The sequence below is a fragment of the Neodiprion lecontei genome, chromosome 7 (assembly GCF_021901455.1).
Source record: "Neodiprion lecontei isolate iyNeoLeco1 chromosome 7, iyNeoLeco1.1, whole genome shotgun sequence".
NCBI classification, from domain to species: domain Eukaryota; kingdom Metazoa; phylum Arthropoda; class Insecta; order Hymenoptera; family Diprionidae; genus Neodiprion; species Neodiprion lecontei.
Window position 1 is genome coordinate 24,867,230 of NC_060266.1, and position 25,576 is coordinate 24,892,805.

The following is a 25,576-nucleotide window of genomic DNA, read 5'->3' on the forward strand; positions in this document are numbered from 1 at the left end:
TTGCCTCAAGATATTGAAAATTATTCCAAATCAAGATTGTTTATAAATTTGCTTTGAATTTAGAGTAAAAAATTATGTTTTCATCTAATTTTTGTCATAATGACTTGAAATTTCAGGGCTATTCATATGTCGCGCCATCGATATTATTCGCGGAGAATGTGATCAGCGAGGATATATTCAAAAACGTCGAACGGACTACGAATGAGGATCAACACCATCGTCCATCGACCTCAGACGAGTTAGCCTCCCGTTTCGAGGAATCAGCGTTTTTCAAAACGTATGAGCTTGATCCTAGAGAAGAAGCGTTGGGCGACGGAAGTTTTTCAGTTTGTCGTAGATGTAGGCACCGTAAATCGCAACAGGAGTTTGCGGTGAAAATAGTTAGCCGAAGGGTTGACTGTGGAAGGGAGGCGAATTTATTGAAGATCTGCCAGGGCCATCCGAGTATTGTAAAACTGATAGACGTTTACAAAGATCGAGCGCATACCTATCTAGTAATGGAACTTTTGAAGGGAGGTGAGCTGATGCGGAAGTCTCGTTCCTTCCCCGAGTCTCAGGCAAGTCGAATAATGCGCCAGCTTGCCTCAGCGGTAAGTTTCATGCACGCAAAAGGCGTCGTACACCGGGACCTCAAGCCGGAAAACATAGTATTTGCCAACACAGGCGATGACTTGTTGGTCAAGGTGGTTGACTTTGGGTTTGCGAGAATTAAACAAGGCCGCGAGCCTCTTCACACTCCCTGCTTCACGCTTCCCTATGCAGCGCCAGAGGTTCTTGCCAGGCAAGGGTACGACGAGAGCTGTGACCTCTGGAGTTTGGGCGCCATCCTTTATTCCATGCTTTCGGGACGGCCACCATTCCGTACGGATTCACCGGATTTTGCATCGCGCGTCAAGACGGGTGACGTGGACTTCGAGGGAGAGGCATGGCGAGGTGTTTCAGCATCGGCGAAGAACGTTGCACAGGGTCTTTTGACCACAGATCCCAATCGGAGACTCACTGCCACCGAGCTTGTTAATCACGAGTGGATTTTAGGCTCAACTACACCTGCCGCCGCACCAATAGCCGGATCCTCTTCTTCTTCTACATCAGCCTCAACCTCAACGAGCGAAAAGGGGCAGAGCTTTAAGCTGAGGGAGGTCGATTCGGCAAAGCTTGCGCAAAGACGAAGGCTTCCCAAGCGGTCCACATCGAGTTCCGCGTCTTCTTCGGCTTCCATTGCCTCCTCGAACGCCTCGGTACAGCTACTGCAACCACCCAGCGCGAGCACCACCGTCGCTTCCGCCTCCCCTGCGCAACCCAGTGCTTTTGACTTTGGCGAGGAAAGGGTAAACGAATATCTCAGTTCTTTGTCTTCCTCGTCCGACTCGAATTCGCCAAGAATAACTAGCCGGAAGACTGAGAGGTCGGATCACCCCGGTGGCTCCAGAGCCAAAAGACGCAAACGCGATCATGACGACGTGATTCTTCAGCAAGACGATAATGGAAGTGGTAACGGAAGTGGAGGCGGAAATGGTAGCGGAAATGAAAACGGCCCGATTACAAGATCGAGAAAACGAAAGTTGGATCTAAATACAAGCGGTTCTGATAGCTGTGTCGAATTTATCGATGCAACGACGAGCCCTGGTAAAAGAGATACAATTGTACACAGAAAACAGAGAACTGGAAAACGGCCCAAGCGACTACCTACCATAATAGTAGAGTAAAAATTGCTTGTAAGCGTTTGGTAAGTTAAAGCTGACGATTTTACTCGTTTTTGTTTCCTATGCATTTTCCGTGACGTAACGCTGCTGCCTTTGGGAGTTGATCGTGCAAGACGCGGATATCGCACCATTCCTATCTCAGTACTTTTAGATTCTTTGTAAATACATGTAGGTAAGTGTTGATTTGAGCATCGCCATTGTCGCCTACTACATTTTCAAGTGGCGTCTTTGATCAGTTTATGAAGTGAAGCTGTTGATTTTTTTAACGGGTAGGTAGGGTAAATAATAATAATACTAACGACGACGACATAGGTAAAAAGAAGAGAGTGAAGTATGAAGTTATTTTTATTGTGGAGTATGTAAAAAAAAGAGCATATCTAAAATTTGTTTATCTTTTCTGCAATATTATAGTTATGCGCGCGCGCACGCACACACACACACACACACACACACACACACACACACACACACACACACACATGCATACACACACACCACGCACACATGCACATGTATATGATACATGTAATATATACATCCACATATATATGAATATAGATGATGTATAATTCTTGGGTTTTCTGTGATTACATGTTGTATAAATGAAACGTTGTATCGAATCGTTGACAATTGTTTAATACACACATACTGTGACTGTGCCTCGGGTATACCCAATTCTAAGAGTATACGGGAAAAACTTGGACTGGTGCCGTGTTAGTTGATACTATTTTTGAATCGTTATTATCGATAATTTAAACTACATTCGTGAAACTAAAATGTTACGGCTTTTTAAGAATTACTTTCGATGACGGTTTCCAGTCACGTTTCCCAAAACTCTTGACGAAAACTAACTGAATGCTAGAATATACATGTAATCGAGCTGGCCTTTTTGCCTTCGGAAAAAAAAAATTATAAGCCTGTTTTACCACTTACCTACATATTAATTAACACGGGATTGCCGCGATTGTACGACTGCTGTAGGTAACGGATAAAAAAAAAATAAAAAAAATTATATATATAAATTAAATTTAAAAGACATAAAAAAGAATAAAAACCAATAAAGTAAAAGAGTAATGGGAAAGACTGAAGAGGTTGTATAAGACCAACTCAGGGAACAGGCATGCTTACAATAAAACGTCTTTAGTTATCGATATACGAGAGATACAGGTTCTGCAAGGCTGTACGCACACCTCTGCCAAAGACGACTGAAGCAACGTTACACTGTAAGACCAAACGAAAACAAACAAAAAAAAAAAAACGAAGTAAAAAAAGAAAAACAAAAAAATCATGAAATCAATAACTGTAACAATAATAATAATTATAATAATGATGATACTAATAGTAGTAACAAGAATAACAATAAATCAATAATTAAACGTAATAAACCGAATCGTATATACAAAGCTGTGCACTGATTGCAAAACGGCGCTATGGCGCTGCTTATTATATTACTACTATAAATTGTACTTTAAATAACGTAATAGATACACCTTACATATTATTATGGCTAATTGAAATTGAACAGAAATAATAAATATGAAAAGAAAACATAAAAATAATTATATATTTAATATAATCGTATGTAAGAAGTGATATTCTTTAACAAGATGCGTATAATACGAATATATACGTATATGTGTACGTATGCTTTCATATGTATACATATATGCATGTTTTTATTTAGGAACATAGTCATTATGAATCATAAATTAAATTAATTATTGCTAATGAAGTAAAATTTCGTTTCCTGTCTTTTATTTAAAAAATTTTTCCTTCTTTCTCTTGTGATATACAGTACCACTATTGTTAGCTACATTGTAATAGACAATTATCCTTTGCTGAAAGTGTATGTGATATGTTATATTGCATACACAGAAAGTATAACTAGCAGCTTCTATGAAATATGAAGAACGCTGTTTTGTTGCTATGGATGCATGAAAGAGATGCCTCCTTTGTTACTACTGGTTGTTTAAATATATCATACGATGTTTATTTATATCCTGTGTATTTTGCATCTTTACACCCTGGTCTACACGCGCCGGCAACAACACCGTGAACCTTGAAACCTAGTCGTTTTTAGATTGGTCCTGTGTCTGTAAGAGCGGAAAACTCACGTATATGATGATAATTAACTAATGAGTTTAAATACATTGGAGTGGCTTAATGTTCAAATGATCATCAAGCAAAGTTGTATCGAGACGGTAATTTAGCCTTGTCGGGAAAATATAGTTAGACACTGTATCTTATACTTTCTGCTAATGGGGTGCTTGGTATAAATAGTATGTCTAACGAATGTTTAAAATTAAATGCACGAGTAAATCAGAAAACCAGCATATATTATAGTAGAATGGTAAAAGAAAGATACATAAGCGTGATTAAAATTTAAAACGCTAGTTGATGTACAAGTAAAATATTTCCTTATTATAATAATTGGACATATCATAAACTAACTTTACCAAGCTCCAAGGATAGTACAATAATCATAATTAAATAATGATAAGTAAATTACGGATCACAACGAATTATCAGTTTATCGTACACGTAATTCTCAATTCACCGATGATTTCATTTCAATTCAAATTATACATGTTATAATATTTTTGTATATATTATTATGTATGCAATGTTGAATATCAAGTGAGTCAAGTTTAATCTTCACTACGCTTGTTGCGATATACATATTTCTTTTTCCTTCACTTCATTTCTCTTCTTTTCATGATTAAGATAATCGGACATTCACTTTTATATTGACTAGGACTAAAACAATCGTAATGAGATGAAGGTGCATGTGTGCTAACTGTTTTGCTAAATTAAAATAAGTCTTTAAACGTTTTTCTTAACATGTTTGTTGACAAAACAAACGTCTGATTTGATTGAGGGAGTTGACTTTACGATTCATTGATCAGAGACGGCGTCAGGCTCTTACATAATAATTCACGAAAATGCTTTAAGCCATTCAAGTGTATAAAATCCAAGCTGACGTACTGAGTAAAATATAGGAAAATGATACAGAAATAGAAGGGGAGAAGACGTATTTGATGCATAAGATCAACGAGAAGGAACAACAAATAGTTGTGTAAATTGTTGTGGAGCACATCCGTTTCCCGACAGTTTCAAATGCTTTACGATTCTCGTTATCCTACTATCCCCTAAAATTTTATCATCAGTTTGCTATCGAGACGTTAACGAAAGTTACGTAAACTGATTGATGATAGTCGTTACCTTTAATAATTCTATATGTAAACAAAAACATTGATTTTGGTTACATAGGTCTCCAAACTGGAGTTTAATTGAAATTAATCTTTGTATTCGTCATATAGGTACATCAATAGTACATCCATATACATGCTGTCGCGTTAAGGTAATTGATTTAGTATAAGCCAATATTCCTGCTCCAAGTAAAATAATAACTTTTACGAATTTTTTATTTTATTCTTTTTCCGTTTCATTTCACCAAATGGAGCCTGCGGGGTCGGGAGGGTCATACTGGCCATTCAATAACACTATTGTTAATATTGAATACAAAGAGTTTTTCTGTCTTACATGTATTTTAAAACACGGGAATCAAGCTGTCGCTCGTCATTCCTTATACATCGGTTTCATTCAGAGCGTCAAAGTTCTAAGTTTACACACGAAGTTTTATACGTTGAAGGAGTACCGCTAAGAGTCTCGTTAAGTGAAAACTGCCTACTCTCTGTTTATGTACTATTTTGTTTATCAACCCTGAATAAATCACGCGACAAATCTTATTTATTACAATATCGAATAAGATTCTGAAAACTATAAATTATACCAATTACTGCCCATCCATCGATACACTGAATCGATACGCGACGTACACACAAATATACAAATGAATATACAAATCGTTGAAAACGTGGAGCAGGAACGGGATGGAGGGGGGGGGGATCGTTTTAGATCGGTTCGCAGGGAAACGGGGAGCAGCGAAGCCCCAGCCCCTAGCAACATCCACCACCTTGAGCGCCACCCTGACCTCCAGTTCCCGCCAAGCCACCTGGGCTTGTCGGCGAATGCTGAGGTCCAATTTTGATGCCGTTTGCCTGAAAAAAATAAATTCCGTAAGACCATTTCACACCTCTTAAACTTATCTTAGTTCCTGATCTATTTCTCACCTCATTGTTGATGTCAAAGACACCTTCTTGTATTTTTTCATAAATCTCTTTGGCAGTGTTGATAAATGCTTCTTCGACGTTGGCTGCAGTCTTTGCACTCGTTTCCATGAATACAAGACCATGTTCTCGAGCGAACGCCTCACCCTCTTCTCTTTTAACCTCTCTCCGTGAATCAAGATCGCTCTTGTTTCCAATCAGCATTATAACCATGTTGGAATTGGAATGCTGCCGTGCGTCTTCTAGCCATGTTGTTAAATGGTTAAAAGTCTCTCTGCGAGTTATATCGTAGACGAGTAGGGCTCCTGCCGCGCCACGATAATATGATCTTGTTATGGAACGGAACGCTTCTTGCCCTGCCTGCGAGTAAATTAAATCAAGAATTTTAAAAAAGTAAATGAAAATGAACTGAATTTCATATGCAGCTTTGTTCTTTACCGTATCCCAAATCTGCAGCTTAATCTGTTTCCCATCAATTGTGATCATACGCGCGCCAAACTCAACGCCAATAGTCAAATCATGTACTGGTTGAAACCTTTTGTCTGTGAATTGCAGCAGGAGACACGACTTGCCGACTCCTGTGAATGAGATTATAGACAAGATTTTTATCGTCGGAAGAAGCTGTTGACATTAGCAAGACGATGCAAAGAAAAACGTAAGATCCGCATGAATCATCCGAATAATCATTAGATTAAATACTGCTTAGAACAATTAGAAATGAGGTTAATTTTTACTGTAAAATTTCCATCAAAAATATGATCGCAATCGTTTATTGAGAATGAATATTCATCAGCTCTAATATCCAGGTAACCTCGGCCGAGGATTGGGGCAATGAAAAAAAACTGATTTTTCTCGTCTGTCTAGCCAAGAGGGGTTAGTCGAAAGAAAAAATGAAGGAAGTGTGAATATTGGTGAATGCAATGACATGAAAACAATGGGAGCTGTCACGGCAACGTAATACAGACAGATGATCGGGATTCTGAAAGAGTTTGTCGAGTCTCCAACAACTTACCCGTATCACCGATGATAATGTATTTGAAAAGGTAAGCGTAAGACATTTCAAATTCTACAAAGTTCGTCAAAACACGGTAATTTTCAAAGTACACGACGAGGGAAGCGTAGTAGTTTCGTTTCAACGCTCTTTCAGTTGCTTATTATTTCGCTTATCTCTTCTGCTGGCCGTGACGTCACTCGATATACTTCGGCACTGTTCGGTCGCATTCGGACTCCTCCTGAAGTCTGATTCGGAATTTGGACGCTCGGATATTTTCTTTTCTTTTAACCAGCAAAGTCCAAACTACGCGATTCCCTATCTGAGGCCTGGCCGTAGACCTTCTTGATATCTCATCCTTTCGTTTCACTCACGTTTAATTAAATTTCCAGCTATGCAACGATGCGAATTTTCGCGTAGTAATCTGCGTTTGAATTTTCTGAGAAAACAAAAGCATCACGCCTGCGCGCGCAATGGATTGTGGGACAAGCGTAGAGCGCGTTGTTGAATTGCGATCGAGTCACACTAAACACATTTTTTTTACACGATTATCGCGTTTGATTGTTCTAATATCCGTGATTTCGAAAAATATGAATACTGGAACGATTCTGAAGCAGTCTAATCGCCACCGCAAAAGTCATGTGGGTTGAAATAAGAAAGAACGAAATAGGGTACAATCTCAAGCATTAATTTGGAACTCGGCGTACTTTCATCTGTTTTTTACTTCTGTACACTGTATGTACCTGGTACGAAATATTCAGTTACTTGCATAAATAGGCTTATTAAATTAATCAGACATGTTGTTAAAGCATGCAGTGAAACAGGGTGAACAATTTTCCTTCTTTATTGTGAATTTGTAAACAGACCAAAATCCCTGTTGTACAATTTTTGAGCAAATGACACAATATTCAGTTACTTAATAGATGTTAATACAAAGTTTCTCGGCGATAGAAATGGGTCGAAGACAGCCTTTAATTTTGGCGATAAATTTTTCTCTGACAGGTACAAGAATCTATCCAACAAAACTGCACTCTCGACCAACGGTGCTAGCATCGATCTGAGGGAACCAAATACCACAACCTGTTCCCAGCGTTCTAGCAACTCGGCTGTTTTAGGATTTCTAATTTCCTCTACCCTCCGTGGACGATTCTCTTCAGTAAAATTTTCTGTAACTGCCATGCAGTACCTGCAAAATACAAGTGAGTATTCATATCTCAGTCTTAGCTTAAACTGCATAGAAACAGTCAAGGATTTAAAAGTTAATATTGATTAAGGAAATATTTTCATCACGAGTAACCGTAAACTACTGACTCTTCAAATGTGGTATTTTCCTTGAGCTTGAAACTTTTGAGCTGAGCATGACGTAGAGAGGAGTTTCTCTGAACGATGAGACTCTCTAGCGTTGCTCGATAAGCATGTATCTATAACCAAAGGAATATTTCATAATGAATACAATGCTCGCAATGCTGTAGAAATAAATTACAGTCATACTTTGAGTTCCCAGCATTCGGCAGACTTCAATTTTATGCAATGGTTTTCTACCGCATGGCAGGCAACTTCCAAAGCTGTGTACGAGAGATCGTAATCAATCCCAGTTGTGCGTAGATATTTGCTGAGAGGGTAGCTCTGCGGGCTTTAAATTCTCGAGTTAAATTATAAGCGAATAATAAGAATCTAAAACTTTTGTTATTCAAACTCCTTACCCAAGCGAAAGCTTCATGTAGCAGCATCCTGCGACGCAAATGAACTTAGCACGGTCCGACTCTGCGTAAGATTGTAGCAGCGTTGTTGCCAAATCCCCGCAGGGATGTAAACCAATCAAACCGAATCCTGAAAATTCTGGATTTAATCTGAACTTTTCTGTAAATTCTTTGTTTATTATATCCATGAAAAAGGACAATTCAGATGAATCTCTTTCTATCTTCAAAGACACGTGATGCGGTTTTTGCTCTCGGATGTTGGTTACGTACTTCATGGCGATAGATTCAAATTGTGTATCTAGTTTTCTGTAGAAGAAACATTAGCAGATTTCATCAATCTTGATATCATCTCACCTATATTCAGTTTTCTACCTACTAACACATTTTTATTTTTCCAGAAATTGCGTACCTGGCTTGTTCCGACAATAAAGACTGCTGTTCAACGCAAATTATGCACATCTCGTGTCGATAAGCAAGCGTTCTAGCGAGGTGACCAATTCCGGCTCCAACATCGACAGCGCATTCCGATTTCGCCGAAGCAGCACAATCCGCTATTATCTGAAAATTCAGCAAACCTTCAGAGTTTACAACGTCGATTCTTGGTAAGAAATTATCACGCGACTGACAGTTCAAACCGAACACCTGCGGTCGCGCATGATGCAATCAATGTAAAATATTTGCCTCCTTTCCGCTAGAAACTAATTATGCAGCTAATTAAGGCGAGTAATGTTAAAAGGCAGTTACGCGTTAGTAACTAATTACCTTCGCCATTATTTCGATTTCATGTTTCTTTTTCGGTTTTACGTGTTTGCCAAGTAAATCGCGTAACTTCGAATGACTCGAACACGTGCTCGGTTTCACTTGAGGCTTGACAAAATCCGTATTCTCCGTTTTACGGACATTTTCGCATTTCAACGCGATCTCGCTCCTCTGATTTCTGTGTACCTGTAAGATACCGACGACTCGACGAAGCGCCTGCAGAGATAACGGCCAGACTCGGACACTGAATGGGATAAAATGTTTCGGTAGTACAGTTGCTTGATATTCAAATCGACAAGGAAAATGATTATTGAGTAATATTATTCTTGAATATGAAATGATTATATGAAATATGATATGAAAATGATTATTCTTAATCTTGTTACTTATCACCTCGAACCCTCGTTCAAAATCCAGGATCCAAGTTCCCCCGGCGTGATGTCTTTGAAGAAATCGATCCAACCACCCGGAAGTCTTTCCCATAAATCGGCCTCGTAAAAATCCTTGGAAATGTTGAGCATGAAAAAATATCAATAATGTGAATGAAATTTTTCACTTCTTACCCAATAGTTTTTTAATCTTTCGCGCGCTGCACGAGGCCGCAACTTTCGGCCGACGAAAAGACCTAGTAGCTAGCGGAATCGCTGCTCTAGATTCTTGCACGTTCGTGGAACAGCATCTCGACTGGGTGATAATAACAAGAATAATAAACCGACCAGCGATCCTAACGTATTGTTCTCCTTCTGTTCTAGGCAAATTAAACGGTACAGAAATCGATAAAAACTAACCACGATGTAGGCGTCCAGAAGCCATCGGTATTTGTCAAGAACGATAAATATTTGGCGTACGGTTTCTCGCACGGAGTCGCAAATTCGGCATAAGCAGGTGCCGGACCCGGTGTTATCGACGGTGGCCATCGTGGTCGTATCTTGCACGGTATATTTCATGTATATTTCAAGTTTGGTTCAATTATCCCGCCGGGATAGACGCATCTTTTTTGAAGAGGCGTGCCGTATTCCCAGGGAGCTATTTTTTCCCGCGGTCCTGTAAATAATTGTACATCATTATATCCCTTGTAAGAGGTATACTCCCACTTGCGTTACGCATACGAATTAATTACATCGTGTAATCTGCATGCGCGCGGGAATTTTGAATACCTTAATTATTATAAGCTGTCTAGGTAAGCAAGGGGTAAGAGTACGGAGTATATTCGCGTTCGGTTTATTTGTTAATTATAAACGCAAGTACCCACGATTCCCTCGTCCCACTTAGCAACACTTTCACTCTTCAGCAGTTACGTTATTGCCTGCCTGCCTGCCAGCACATCACTCGTCGGAAGAGTCGTATTTGCACGCGCGCACTGCATACAAGTGTAACACTTGTAATACGAATTTAAAGGTGTAATCACCGCCACATATCCACGGCGAAACGTATTGCGTGCGATGTACAAACTCTTGGATTTTTGTAAGAACTCCGTGGCTAACGTACAAACTGTATCGTTAGACGAGCTTCGTGGAGCGTGAGAATTGAACGAAATTGAAACTGTACCAGTACGACAAGATATATTATATATGTCCCAACTGCTGGCAACAGGTCGTTTTTTCTTTTTCGTCTACAAGTCGAAAGTCATATTCAAGCTTAGAAACATGAATTCGTTTTCTTAAGACGAAGTAAGAAAATACAGATATAACGATGAAACCGAATGAACTTCTTTTTCGATCGAACTATCGGTTGATGAATTTTTTTTTTTTTTCTCTAACCGAAATATTCAGCCGTTTGTAAATATGGATGTACGTCAATTTTTTCATTGGAATTTTTTTCTTCCGTTTACCGTTAGATCGTGCGCGATGGATTTTTTATTATGGTTAACTCCTGGATTCATCATCTGGACCTCTTACGCCAGTCGTAAGTGAAAGTTACACCAAGTAGGACGGACGAGCTCTTACACACATTTACGTGTATGCCTGTGTACAAATAAACGCAATTCTTCATCATACAGCTTCTCCGCATCATCCACTTTGATATATTCACCAAATATTCCATGTCTTCCGCTCCCCGCGCGGGGAGAATTCCTTTTACATACACAATGAAAAAAATTTTCTCATAACTTCTTTTTGCGAAAATCGTATACATGTTATAATATATACGTATAAGTTGGTTGATTCAATGAACGTGCAGCTTCGTACGGTCAAAGCGAGGAAGCTATTCTTTAACTTTCGAAATTCTTATAAACGTCTTTCAAGTCAAGGTTTAAAGGAATCCGCCTGACTATAATGTAGCCTCTCGCTTGTAAAAGTTAACAAGTGTATAATACCATCAATGCCCATAAAACGAATTCTTTTTTACACCGTTAGCGTTTCGAATGCTGTTAGACACATTAATTGTAAATGTTTTTCCCCTCATTCTCTTTCGTTTTTTTATTTATTTTTTAATTTCTTTCACCCAGGGATAAAGTTTAATATCACCTTTCTCGTTCGTGCAGAATCAATCTAAAATAACTGTCGCTTTCAAAACGATCGAAAATCACCGCAATGTACTTCTTGCACGCGAGCCGAATTATTATGTATGTACATACACGATTGCATGTAGACATATAAGTGTTCAATTGAGTAACTGAAATATACATATACATCAAGTACCGAAGAACCGGTCTAGTCTCTATTCCACTCGATTCATTAGCTGATATGTACAATTTTTTTAATACCTATTTCTGTAATGCATATCAAAATAAAAAAGAAATCGTCGTTTTCACCCACCACCGCCAGACTGTCGCATATAAGGTAGCCGCTGTATATCATCCCAAGTATGCGCAAGCGTATAATTGGCGTCATTAGTATTTACTCAATGGTTGTAATAACCAATTGACCGCGTTCGAAAAGAGAGCATATTATACGATGATATATGTGCGTTACGGTAATGTATGGGTGCAGGTCTACCTTTCTCATCGGTACATAGGCGAATGCTACATTACACCTACATTATAATACTCGTATATAATAACGTTAGTTTAGCTCTTTTGTTGAAAATTTTCGCTCCTATGTTGAACATATATGTAAATGTTTTTTTTTAGCTATATCGAGGAGCTCTTTCTTTTTATACAGGAATTGGTGTGTCTCCGGCGATTAAGTCTCACTGAAAGTTTCTCCGATGATCGATAAAACTATTTATGTTCAATTTTCAGATAAATTTTTAATCGAAACTCCTGCACACCGCATGATGGACTCTCAGAATCATAAGCGTGTGGAGAGATCGATTTGGCCAGATGAAAAGAGAGAGAGATGAAGACAAGGAAATGAGGAGACTGCACAATCCGTAAGAGTGGAGGAGGGAAGCAGATTTCAATTTCGTTACCTTGCGGAGGTCGCTCGGGGAAAAGTGACGACGCGGTCCGGTGAAATATACGTTATAGGTATACGAGGTATGTACAACTATGTATACCGGCGTCCAGAATCGGATATAACGTGCGATCGTTATAAAGAAAGTCAAGCCGACGAGGCATTTATGTGTTACACATACTATAGCACCTATGGGTTCAACAGATGTGCCACACCACTCGCTTCCGCCAATCCAACGATCCTCCAGCTTCTTGGTCCAGGTTGACCTATCGGCCCGAGTTGTATTATTATACTCACGTACGCATATTGAAACATATATGTGTTTCAGATACGAACGAAGGCTGTGTAATAAAATGAAGGCGAGCTCGATTGGGTAAAATGGTATATCACGGGCATGGAGAAAGGTGCCCAAGCGTGTGCACATCGAAGATTAGAGCGGAGCTTCGCGTCGCGTGTATAGTTGAGAGCTGGAGTGGAGAGGCCAGGTGGGGACCGAGAGAAACGAACTCAAGAAGCGACGATCCCACCTGACAATCAGTTTTCATCCGAGGCTTCGGTGTAAGAGCCGCGTTACACACCTGAGACGAAGGCGATCCGAGGTGCAGGGGATTGTTCTAACGTATAATACACAGGCTGCGCCGTGCGCCGATATCCAATAACCGGTTACCGGGTTTCTCGTCATGCTGCAGCTCGATCAAGTAACTACCCCTAGCTGTATGTAACGCGGGTTGGATTCATCATCGTGTGAATGCAGTGCGAGTTTCTTTAACAGATAATATCACACATTTCGTACATCGAGGTTGTTGATTGGTAACCGAGGAAAAACAGTATGAAGTTACTCAAACTGGTGAGTATACGTTAAAACACTTTTCTCCGATCACACTATCGTTATGTACCAATTACGATTCATCGTTTCATTTCTCCTACATACATTTTCAATTCGTTTCCGGACTATCTATCGCCTCATTTACATACATGCATAGGTATAGACCATTTTCGAAATTTCCGTAATTGGCACGAGCTCTCGTATAACATTATAATATAAGATATGCGGAAGAAGAAATCGCTATTAAATTTTTAATGCTAGAGATCACGGGTGAAATTATAAAGCTCGTTAATGATTCGGGCCGACGTGAAGATAGCGAAATGGGCAGCGATTGAGTATCCTTTTATTTTTCCTCTCTTATTCTGCACCGATTTGCAAAACCCCAGATGTGGAGATAATTCTCGCACGGTTTCTATAAAGGCGCGATTCGCAACGGTCCGCATACCTACTTTGAGCTGGCTTCACCATATTGGGAGCAGTTGTGACTGGGAATTGTTTATCAGGGGACCGGTTAACTGTGTCTCTGTCGCAGCTAGAATACCAATTGATCCCGTGGCTACGGCCCATGGTGTTGGTCATTGGACTGACATGGGTGCAGGATGTCTCTTCTTGGCATTAACCGGGTCAGTCGGTTACGTGTGTCAGATGAACCGCATATTTAGTAGGCGGTCGGTAGTCACGTAGTTCGTCGAGCTGGTGCCGCGAAATTTTTCATCATTTCATTATTATAGGTATATAAACACCGCTAATATCTTCACCGGAGTGTGCAGTCTAGATTTACGCGAGCAGAGTTAGAACCATGACAAATAGGAACCCCGTTTCTTAAGACTATAATTGTCGTCACTCCAATTACTGAATTAAGAAACGCTTTCAGTTTGATCCTGGAATCTACGATCTTTTCTTCTCGAGACGCTCGACGCATACAAAAATTTTTACTTCTGAATTGAATAGCACAACATCAACTGCGAAATCGACTTTCAATACGTTAAAGTCTGCATCGTAGATATGGGTCTCGGTGTTAATGATGGCTCCGAAAAAGCTCATGGATCTCACACGGTTTCGGAATTTACTATAATGTGCTGTACCTTGGAAGGGAGAAATTTATTTAGGACCGTAACATGCGCGTCTCTAAAGAATTTTTCGATATAAGATACGAAGAACCGGTTGTGTTTTAATACTAGGTATCTTCAATCTTTGGCGTAAGGAAGTACTCTGACGCTTGACTTCTAATGCTTGAGTGTACTAAAAGAAGGATAGACATAATCAAATTGAAACATTTGTTTGGATTTGTTGAATTAACTCAAAATTTTACCTTTGTTATAGCATATTATGTATGCATATAAAATTTGCAAACTTGTTCATGCATGACGACGCATCAGTCTGTACATGAATTCGTAACTTGCAACGACCGCTTTTACTTCGAGTGCCTCTAGCTGTGAGAGGCGTCCTCTCCTCAGGTCCTGACTTTTACCTGACCATTACATGTGCAGCACATCGAAAGATGAGTGCACGGTACCGCCGAGCAACATCACACCGACAAAAGATACTCGATACTCGCCTGTAGTCTTTGCGAAATACCCCCTCTCATGACACGATGTCTATGAGCATATTACATATTTACACGCAGCATCTATAGACACTAATAATAAGAAACTGAATCCGAATAACAGTCGATACGAATACTCTCCGTATTGCAGACCGCGGCGTTTTTGCTGCTGGTCGCAGCTATCGTGGCCGCCGAGGAAGAGGAGGAGGGAGGTAAAGCCCGGGAGAAGAGGCAGCAGATCGCGTTCTATCCTAGACGGGGTCCTCGGCCACCTCCGTACGCAGTCCAGATGGAGCCGATAGTTCAATACTCGCAGAGAGACCCGCTCTACAACCCGCTGGCCAGTCCGAAGAGCGATGACTCCGGATACGGTGAGGAGGTGCAGCCAGACATCGGTTACGGCTACCATTCTGACCCGGAACCGATAATTGAGATAATAATCAAGGAATCGAACGAGACTCTGCCGACCCCTGTGCCGCCACCGCAGCCCCAGCAGCCTCGACCGACGAAGGAGCCGATCCAGGTATTTTACGTAAAGTACGAGAAGAAGAAGGGCCACGGGGACGATAAGCCGCGCGTCGTCTACGACGCCCCGATACCGGCGCTCACACCCGTCGAGGAACACGAGGAGCTAAACCAGGAGCGATCTGCGTATCACGACCAGGAGCCCCAGGCCCCCGTCGTCACGTCGCCGGCCCCACCGCCCGAGCCCTCGACCACCCTGAGGACGATCATCCGCCCGGACAGCGAAGTCTACCACGCCGGAAGTAGCGGGATTCGCGTGACTTTTGGGACCGAGCAGGTGCCACCGAACCAGCACAACAAACGCAGCGATCAGGACCAGGACAGGCCTCAATTTTCACCCCAGATTCCGCAGCCCGGTTCGCCGAAGCGACAACACGGACCTTACCAGCCCCAACTCCAGCCGATTTTGCACTCCGTCCAGCATCAACAGCGCAGGTTCCCCCCGGCTCTCGCCCAGCAGAGAGTGGTAAACTCGTTTCCACCCCCTCAGATCATCTCCGCATCGCCACCACCACAGCAAATCGTCTACCAGCAGCCTCAACAGCTACGCAATCCATCCGGAAGGCCCCAGAGACTTCCGATAACGATTCAGGGACTGCCTGAGGTCCAGCAACGCGTGCCGTTCAATTCGTTCGCATTCGCTAGGCAGAACTCGCCATCTGGTCAGCAAGGGAACGGGTTCAACGTCGATCACCGACACCAGCAGCAGGTGTTCAAACAGCAGGAACTCGACAAGCAGCGGTACTACGAACAGCGCAGACAGCAGGATCTGCTCAGGCAACAAGAGCAACAGAGGCAACGAGAGCAGCAGAGACGACAACAAGAAATCGAACAAAAGCACATTCAGGAGCAGCAGAGACGACAGCAGGAAATTGAGCAGAAGCAGATCCAGGAACAGCAGAGACGGCAGCAGGAAATCGAGCAGAAACAGATCCAGGAGCAGCACTTCAGGCAGCAGCAGCAGCAGATCAAGTACAACCATCAACAATTCCAGCAAATTCCGCAGCCCCAGTTCCAGCGCCAGCAACCGGTCCCCGTTCCAACCCCGGCTGCCGATCGACCCGGCGGTGAGATTCTGAAGTCTGTGCCGAAGCTGGAGCAGCACTACGCGATCCGGGAGAACCCACTGCACCCTGGACCCTTCCCACCGAATCCACAGCCCACCCAATTCTCGGAGATAACTCCTCAGCAGACCCAGTTCGTTCCGAGTCAGCAATACAACAGCGTGGCGGAGAGCCAGTTGCAGCAGCAACAGCTGGGCCAGAGTCATCGGCAGATTCCGTTCGCCGGAGCAGCGAGCGAAAATCAGCAGCAGTACTTCTCGCAGCACCTTTCGGCCCCGGTTCAGCACCAATCGTCCGGTTCCAGTTCCGCTGGAAACACTCAGTCGATTTGGGGACGGCCCGTCTTTTCCTCTCAGAGCTCGAACCTCGGGCAGAAAATATACGCCACCCCAGTCACGTATTCCGGGGATCTTACCCCGTCCACGACGCCCACGACCCTCTCTACCACCGCCGAGGTCTACAGACCTTCGACTACGGCGACGCCGAGCACTACTGAGGCCCCCACCACCACCGTTGATTCCCCGAAAAACGAGGCCAAGATCAAACAGAACATAGCCAATCTTCCCGACGAGGTTCCCGACGACATCAGGGAGCAGCTACTCAGCTCCGGGATTCTCGGCAACGCTGATATACAGATATTGGATTACGACAAGGTCGGGGACATACCGATTGAAAACCTGCCGCCGGAAGCTCTAGCCAATTTCTACGGCGCCGGAGGCGGGGCTGCGACGTCGGCCAGCGAACCGATACCGGCTGTGGTAAAGAGGCCGAAGATCGTTCAACAGACCGAAGAAAAAGTTTCGGGGTACAAGAAAGAACTGCCGGCCAAGGTTGAGCAGGCCACGCTCAGGCCGGGAGGTGTCGAGATGAAAGTGGTACACTTTGACCCGAACACTGCTCAAGGTCAGGCGATCGCCGAGCAGCATATCAGGGACGACGCGACTCATCTCGACCCGGTGAAGATCGGCCCGAAAGACACGTCCAAGTACAATCGGTACCTTCCTCTCAAGGTCAGCGGGGCTGCTTTTCCGCTTCCCGACGTGCCGGAACTTAACGGTAGACGAATCACGAGCGTCGTCGTCCTCGCACCCGTCGATTACAACTTTCAAGGTGAGAGGGACCCCCAGTATGGCGAACGGACCGGCAGGAAATTCAACGATGTGCAGGCCGTAAGATTTTTGGCCGGCGATGCCCTCAAGCAAGTCGTGAAGAAACCGACCGCCGAAAACTACAAGAAATGGCTCGAGCAGGAGAGCCGTGCCGATCCTCAGCGACAGTCCGTCGTCTTACTTGTCACAACGTGAGTTTTTTTTTTTTACAGTTTATTATACACTTTTTTCACCGTTGATATATTCAACTTTCTTTTTGCAAATTCTTCTTTTTTTCTCCTCAGACCCGATGACGACACTCAAGGCGAAAAGGAGATCTTCATGTACGACGTGACCACCCAAGCCGTTAGCAAATTAGCTGGTGACTTGTCGACAGCGTTCGTTGACGTCGCGGAAAGTAATTCCGACAACGAGGGTGCTCAGACGGATATTATCCAGGATGCCTTTGCTTAAAGCACTTTAACTGGCTTTCATATTGGCAATAATAATTAGTTATTTATCCGATCAAGCATTCCAGAGCTGCTTCATAAGTCGAGGTACAAGAAGAACAAAAAGGAAAATGGCAAATCTTTAATCGATTTTTTTTTGTCTCGCCATCAGTGCCAAATTCAGAGTTGACCAATGTGTAGCACTGTGGGATAACAGTGAATTCCATTGGTTTATCAACTTATTTAGCGCATTGCAGGATCGAGTAAATTCTGCGATAAGAATTGGAGCGAGCCTGCGGCAATTGATAAGAAAAGGATGAATTTTTTTCTATACATCAATTATTATCTATGCGCCGTAGATATCTTAATTTGTAAATACCATTAATTTTTTTTTATACGTACAGATAACCATACTATATTTTTTTATACGAAATAAAGATCAATCTTTTTTATACCCGTTGCAGTATGAAATCTAATCTTCGATGCTACAGAAACTTGGCAAATGTGCAGCAATTCAACGTTGCAAATTGCACGAGGAGAAAGTGTAACGTGAAAATTGCATCAGACACAATTATGAGGCGAGGTACGTTTCTGAGGAAGATAAATATTTTAAGTTATTAAAGACTAGAGGATGTTGAAAGCGAATGAGTATATGTATATAGTCACAATGCTGCTTTTAAGAGCGCTCTAAAGACAACTACCTCATTATGAACTCTCGAAAATAGCGCATGCAGGCCTCTAGTATGCGTTGCGAAATTTAATAGTATAATACATTTCTGCACGTCTCGCGTCTATACGCTTTGGCATCTTAAATCCGAATCCCATTGTGAGACTTGGTGTGATTCGAGCAATGCCAGGAGATCGGTTTCAGTACGAGGTTGAAGTTAGTAACATTATCGTATCCAAACATTGGGAGAAAATCATTAATTTCTTCTTTTTACAATGATTTTGAAGAAACTAAGATTTCAAAATATGAGTATGTTTTGTTTTATTACGCTTCACTAAATTTGAAACAGTTCCAAAATCGCGAAATAACGGTTTTTTCTCAGAATGAATCGTTGTGCCAACGTTAGTAATTTCAACATGATGTTTCGATGACGAAGGCAAAGGAAATTGCTGTGCTCTACACCTACCGACTCGGTTGTAGATAATGGTTGCACACTTTTCTATCGAGTTCCCCAGCCCCTTGTTCAGCTGCGCAAACTTTAAAAGGCGCTAGTCTAACCAGCTGGTTGTAAGATAATACATAACCTCACTTATTATGTACAAAATCAGGAACGTTTGACGATGAGTTTTTCCGTGTATGACAGAGAAGTGACGCTTTGCAGTGGCGACAACGTAATTACATGCAATATCGACGATGACACGGTAAAGGAGTTAATTTTGCCGGACTTGAAGTCTACGAAGGATACAACCCACCACAACAAATTGGACATAGATTTATACCACACGATAACTAACGTGTCTTACTCGAACGACGGTGAATATTTCCTGGTATGTACGAATAGAAAACAGCTCTGTTTGTACAGGCGAAAAAATGGTGAACTAACTGCGAATAGAACGCTGGCTAGAGCAGCGAGCAAAGTCAGGTTTACGCCGAACAACGACGTCGTTGTGGCCGATAAGTCTGGAGATGCTTACTTGTACTCCAGCAGCAAGCCTGAAGAGGAGGGAATCGCGCTACTCGGACACCTCTCGATGCTGCTCGATGTTATGGTGACAACGGATCAGAAGTACATCGTTACTGCTGACCGAGATGAAAAGATCCGAGTCTCTATGTACCCGAATTGTTACAACATATTGTCGTACTGCTTAGGGCATGAAAAATTTGTGACAAACATTCAGGAACTGCCTCACGATAAAAATATCCTGGTATCTAGCGGAGGTGATGGATGTGTGAAGTTTTGGGATTACAAGACCGGCAAGGAGTTGCTGTCCATTGATGTAAATGAGAACGTCAAGCAGAAGGATGTTGAGGGCTTTAATAGATGCCTTGAGGACTGCGAGCTAGATGAGTCTGTCACCATATTGCCACTCAAACACCTTGTGGTCTCAAAAATTGACGATTCAACCTCTTTGGTCATGACGACCCTCTTCTCTTGCAAAAGATTATTTTTATACAATGTTTCTGGAAGTGTGAAGACAGGAGTCACGCTGAATCAGCGTCAGGCAGTGGAGCTTCAAGACGACCCCCTGGAATGTCTTGTTCAAAACAACAGCGCGTTTTGGACTCTGAGCGACGGTGGATTAAGCATTTACAAATTTGATGATAAACGATTTGAGAAGGACGAAGCAAGTTGTAGATTGGAGAGAATTAACGAATCTTGGAAAACATTGAGAAATCACTTGAAAAAACACAGTCTTTTTCCCATCTTGTACAAGAGGAAGTTTGACAATGTTCAAGATTATCAGGAAAGGAAGAAAACCCGGCTCCTGTCAAAGGTCTCGGGATAATATTTTTACAGGTAAAAATAGAAGTATTTTTTTTAAATAAATCTTACAATCGATCCATCGATTTTCCATGTATAATTTTATTTTCATCTTTTCTATAATAAAAATGTTGCCGCTTTAGAAGATGCGTGTTGGATACTTATCAATGTCACATTAGTTGTACATACGGATATTTGCATATGAAAAACGAGAATATACTGGTGATATATGACGAATCTGTTACACTGGTTTATAATCCAATTTCGATTCGAGTTTTTTGTTATCTGAAACTTTTCGAACAGCCTTCATAAAGTCTTCTTGCACAACGTACTCTCGCTCCGATCGTATCGCGAATAATCCTGCCTCTGTGCAGACGTTTCTCAAGTCAGCGCCATTGAATCCATCTGATAATTTGACTACTGCTTCATAATCTAGAAAGATGTGACGTGTTAAAATATATCGAGTTCGTAAATCATCTAGATCTTCAAATTTCAACCTACCAATTTCACCGTGCTTAGCAATTGGACCGGCATGAATTTTCAGAATTTCTAATCGTGCCTGTTCATTAGGTAGAGGTATCTCTATTTTTCTATCCAATCTTCCAGGTCTCAGCAGAGCTGGATCCAAAGTATCTGGCCTGTTAGTAGCCATAATCATTTTGACTTGTCCTAGAGAATCGAAACCGTCCATTTGGTTCAGTAATTCCATTAATGTTCGCTGGATTTCACGATCGGCGCTGGTTCCCTCAGAGAATCTGCGACCACCTTTAAAAATCGTTGAAAATTATTTAAATATACTCATGCTGCATATTACAAATGCGGTTCATCTATTTACCAATTGCATCGATTTCATCCATGAATATAATGCAGGGTTGGTGATCACGAGCGTAGTTGAACATCTCTCTAATCAAACGCGCCGACTCCCCGATGTATTTGTCAACAATAGCACTGGAAACGACTTTCAAAAAGTTGGCATCCAGCTGACTAGCAACAGCCCTAGCCAGCAGGGTTTTTCCAGTTCCAGGTGGTCCATAGAGGAGGCATCCCTTAGGTGGCGTAATGCCAACCCTCTGGAATAGTTCGGGATTCAAAAGGGGCAGCTCGATGACTTCTCTCAATTCCCGGATCTGCTCACTGAGACCTCCGATCGCGGAGTATGTGACGTCGCCAGGATCCTCATGAGACATGTTGTAGACCAGTGGGTCAACCTCGCGAGGCAGGTAGCGCATAATTGTGAGAGTAGTCATGTCCAAAGCGACGCGAGTGCCTGACTTCAGCTTGTTTTTATCCAGCTGACGCCTGCAGCCTACCACGTATCGCGGTCCGTTAGTGGCTTTGACTATGACTGAAAATAGGAACACGTAAATTTGTGAAAAATATAAGCATTCAGAATTAGGATCATGGATATACTAAGATGTGAAATGCTATGCATAGTTCCTCTTTGCATATAAATTTGGACTCACATTTTTCTTCCGTAAGTTGCTTCAGTACTTCTCCAACAATCTGAAAAAAATCGAACACGGTGTAAAAAGAAACACTAAAATCAGATCTGTGAGCAGTTTTCGTTTTCTTTGTTCACTTCAGTGAATACCAATACACGTATTCATACCTGACCGACGCTCTGCAAGGCTTTCAGATCATTTTCTGACTTGTCATACTGCTTGGTGAGGTCCTTGAGCTGCTCTCGCACTGGAAAAATGTAATTGTGACGTGAATTTTAACTTCTAGAGGTACGGCTGGGTTGTGTTTTGAACAAATTTAGGCTTAGTGAATTTTACGACAGCTTAAAAGAAATTTCTTGCAGTACATTCGCAAATGCCTATCCGGAGCAGAGACAATAAGGTTAGGACAGGTTAACGGGACACGTATAATACGCGCCGCGAATCGGCGTTTGGATTGAATCAGTTTTCTGGATATCGTTAACTCACTCTCCTTTAGCCGAGACTCTACTTCTTTATGCTCCAAAAGCTTTTTACGATAATCTTGAAGGGATTGTTCCCTGACAGGGTCCGCGGTCGTCGCCATTTTTCTCTAATTTGCTGTCTAACGATCAATGATCAACTGGTTCTGTAGACCTTCTAAAAACACCGTTATCCAACACCTCACAGTTTGTCCAATTTCCTGAAACGTCACTGACACATGATATTGGTAAAACGAGCAGTTATGTTACCATGAACTTCGAAATAATTTGAAAAATACGGTACAAGCTGTATAATTTATCTGATTTTATACGCACAACTGTAATTTCCTACCTAAAAATGCGTTCCTCCTCCGCCATCTTACCACGGGAACGCGGCTAACTTCACGACGGATTAAAATTTACTGCGAGTGTCGTGTGTGACTTGATCGTATCGTTTCAGGCATAAGAGGTTCCGAAGAATCGCTAGAATCGCGTCGTGCGTCGAGTGAATCGCCTGTGTTGGATGCAGGCTCTTTTGTAATATATTACCTTTAACAACGATCAACATTATTACCAGTTACAATTTCAATTCCATAAAGAAATCATCGGAGTAATAGTGACAGTTAAATATTTCCGTTGATTTCAGAAAAATTTTGCGTAAATGATAGCCCAGCAGATTAGGTGAAGTGAATACATACAGTACACGTAGAAAATTGTATATTATACGTACTCCCAAATTGATCCAACGCTGAAAGTAGTAGCTGCTTCGGTAGTCTTTTGTTATTATTTTATCCAAAGATTTTCCCTTGTTTCTAGTTTATTATGATATACTGGCTGCCAAAGAGGCGCTTTATCAAAAGGTATTATAATTTACTCTTTAATTTGCTTATTACTCCTTTCCACGAACCCTTTGTTTCATCAGTTATGATTCATGCAATGCAGCTCAAAAGTCTATGCTCTGTGTTTTCACATACTTATCAATCTCTCACTAATTCGCTTGTTTTTTCTGTCATCGAATCTTGTCGATATTCAAGCAAGCATCAGTTGTAGATTAATTCCGTTAAGATTTGTATCTCATTTTGTTTGAAGACAAAATGTCATTGTCAGTCTTAGCTGGGTTTTATTCCGCTTACAATTAGTCACAACAAACAAAAGGCTTATTGGTACGATCCAATTATCTACGTTTGTATGTGCAGAGCAAAAATTACATAAGATTGAAGTACGTGTGAAGAACATCGCTGAATAACTGTAAACCAGCTTTTAAACATAATTCTCATCATATAGATTTCTTCATTTAATCATATAATACATAATCTATACATAAGAAATATCGAACCTCTAACAACCTCGTCATGCATCGTTATTCCTGTTCTTCTGCCTCACTAATCACTTATATTTAAATAGACTACGTTTAGCTTCTAATAAAGCATGGAGCTTACGCATTGTCTAAAACTGCAATATCCCATACAATTAACGAAAAATAATACCTACTAATCTATTGATATGTGTATTAAACCTACGGCAGGTAGAGAGTCTAATTGGTGGAAATCTGAAGAAGCGCGATGACAGGTGTTATGCTAAACTCTATTGCGATCGGAATTAGACGTAGAGCAACGCTAGACGGTCACCTACTGTGAAAAATTGTGTCCGTCAACTTCTTCTTCTCCTCCTCCTCCTCCTCCTCCTCCTTCTTCTTCTTCCAATACTTCGGTTTGAAAAGTGTCGATAAATCGTGTTGAGAAATCATGAAGGCTCTCCGGTGCCTCTCCTTGGTTTTGGCTCTATCTCTGGCTGCACTTGTTTTCTCGTCTACCGGAACGTAAGTTCTCTTGTATCTGTACAGAAAACACACATACAAAAAAAAAAAATTTTCATCGCTTCTCCTCATTCACAATATCGCATCCAGTTACGCATCATCAATCGGAAGTCGCGCATAGGCGGCGTCGAGTGTCACGGTGAACAGTGAAAAAGTGTGGGAACAACATTTTCGTCTCACGTGCATGAAAAGTCGGACTTTTCGTAGCAGTTTAGCGGGACGAAAGTAGCGAACTTCATCTCAGTGTTGTAAAGATAGGATCGCGCATGCGCAGTACGCGATTGTTTCACTTTCGTCCCTTGGGAGATAATATCACTTTTGTCCTTAGGGAGGAGAAATTTACCACTCGCGTCCCGCAAAACTACCACGCAAAGCCCTATCATTTTTCATTCGCTTGTTATAAAAACAATCGTGTGTGACTCGGGCTAAAAGTTGGCAATCGCAAACTTCAAACTCGTCGGAATCGCCAACTTTCGTCCCTTATGTCATACAATGTACTGCCAGGGATTATGGAAATTAATTTCATCGCTCCAATTGTAATCGAACAAAACTTATATCACATAATTTGCCTATAAGTAAAGTGAATAAGAAGTGTTTCATAAGATTTCTCTAATTTTCCGCAGATATAAACTCTGAGGTAGATGGGAAATGATTTAAAACATAATTCTCACGCGTGATATAATATTTCCATTCCTTAAAAGTAGCTGCCGATTATTATTTGTACATAGAAATATCGTGTAGCAGTCGGTCCGAAGTAAAAAGAAATCGTTAGTCGTCCCGAATCGGTAATGTACACCTGCTTATATTTTTCCCGAAGGGGATTTCTGCCTCATTATTTCCGACCCTAATGAATCTTTTATTCCCGGTCGATCGATCAGAATGATTTGTTTCACGTATGTATGTACATACATACATACATACATAGGTACATGCGTGTCGCATGCAAGCCTCTTTCATGCTTGTACGGTGCGATTACGGCAAGCTATGCATATGCTTATTGCATATATGCGGATGTGTTTTGAATTTTTATTCAATCACCGCTAACAAACTGCTGTGCAGGGTACTCGAATTGCAATTGGTTGCAATAATGCACTTATGCCTATGTATATTGTGCGTATATGCCACCTCTGATGTATGTGCATACAAATGTACGTAGAAGGAAGTTTAAAAAAAATTTGCCGATTATATGCATCCGTTCGTTTAGTTCGACAGGCGCCTCCTATGCGTTTCAGTTCAATCATAATTTTTTTTTCACCATTGATCGACCATCGAATTCTCGTTGTAATGAAATTAGTAACGTGATCGTGACGATTCA

General features: G+C 41.6%; 6 protein-coding genes across 11 annotated transcripts in view; 3 read left to right on the forward strand and 3 right to left on the reverse strand.

Moving 5' to 3' along the window:
• The window catches only part of LOC107217428 (ribosomal protein S6 kinase alpha-5), a 27,316-nt gene extending 11,970 nt beyond the window's left edge, over positions 1-15,346 (forward strand). For 3 of the 4 annotated variants that reach the window (XM_015654951.2, XM_015654950.2, XM_046745547.1), the window contains one exon: positions 117-2,988. In XM_015654951.2, the coding sequence (XP_015510437.2) occupies positions 117-1,706 (1,590 nt within the window). In that variant the 3' untranslated portion in view covers positions 1,707-2,988. Of the gene's footprint in view, positions 1-116; positions 2,989-15,335 lie in introns of those variants that run through there. The other variant, XR_006905405.1, reaches the window with a different exon arrangement.
• LOC107217433 (ras-related protein Rab-2) lies at positions 4,019-7,014 on the reverse strand. Its single transcript, XM_015654959.2, has 4 exons — positions 6,846-7,014; positions 6,272-6,411; positions 5,837-6,193; positions 4,019-5,764 (listed from the first exon to the last, which is right to left on the reverse strand). The coding sequence occupies exons 1-4, from the start codon at positions 6,889-6,891 to the stop codon at positions 5,663-5,665; spliced, it is 645 nt and encodes a 214-aa protein (XP_015510445.1). The 5' UTR covers positions 6,892-7,014; the 3' UTR covers positions 4,019-5,662.
• LOC107217431 (methyltransferase-like protein 25B) lies at positions 7,666-10,806 on the reverse strand. Of its 3 annotated transcripts, none has more exons than XM_046745552.1 (9): positions 10,536-10,806; positions 10,072-10,327; positions 9,677-9,786; positions 9,287-9,527; positions 8,934-9,082; positions 8,528-8,830; positions 8,316-8,457; positions 8,136-8,245; positions 7,666-8,010 (listed from the first exon to the last, which is right to left on the reverse strand). In XM_046745552.1, the coding sequence occupies exons 2-9, from the start codon at positions 10,228-10,230 to the stop codon at positions 7,737-7,739; spliced, it is 1,488 nt and encodes a 495-aa protein (XP_046601508.1). In that variant the 5' UTR covers positions 10,231-10,327; positions 10,536-10,806; the 3' UTR covers positions 7,666-7,736. The 3 variants fall into 3 exon arrangements, with proteins under 3 accessions (XP_046601508.1, XP_046601507.1, XP_015510439.2); XM_046745551.1 differs by having other exon boundaries at positions 10,532-10,806; XM_015654953.2 differs by having other exon boundaries at positions 10,441-10,806.
• Positions 12,886-18,567, forward strand: LOC107217430 (polyhomeotic-proximal chromatin protein). Its single transcript, XM_015654952.2, has 3 exons — positions 12,886-13,465; positions 15,142-17,879; positions 17,973-18,567. Exons 1-3 carry the CDS (start codon positions 13,448-13,450, stop codon positions 18,139-18,141), a joined length of 2,925 nt encoding a protein of 974 aa, XP_015510438.2. The 5' UTR covers positions 12,886-13,447; the 3' UTR covers positions 18,142-18,567.
• Positions 18,568-19,132: 565 nt separating this feature from the next.
• On the forward strand, positions 19,133-20,593 carry LOC107217417 (tRNA (guanine-N(7)-)-methyltransferase non-catalytic subunit wdr4). Its single transcript, XM_015654939.2, has one exon. It carries the CDS (start codon positions 19,404-19,406, stop codon positions 20,568-20,570), a length of 1,167 nt encoding a protein of 388 aa, XP_015510425.2. The 5' UTR covers positions 19,133-19,403; the 3' UTR covers positions 20,571-20,593.
• Positions 20,594-20,627: 34 nt separating this feature from the next.
• On the reverse strand, positions 20,628-22,632 carry LOC107217442 (26S proteasome regulatory subunit 10B). The gene is made up of 6 exons (XM_015654970.2): positions 22,474-22,632; positions 22,155-22,234; positions 22,009-22,048; positions 21,381-21,890; positions 21,047-21,310; positions 20,628-20,977 (listed from the first exon to the last, which is right to left on the reverse strand). The coding sequence occupies exons 1-6, from the start codon at positions 22,568-22,570 to the stop codon at positions 20,787-20,789; spliced, it is 1,182 nt and encodes a 393-aa protein (XP_015510456.1). The 5' UTR covers positions 22,571-22,632; the 3' UTR covers positions 20,628-20,786.
• Between the last annotated feature and the right edge of the window lie 2,944 nt (positions 22,633-25,576).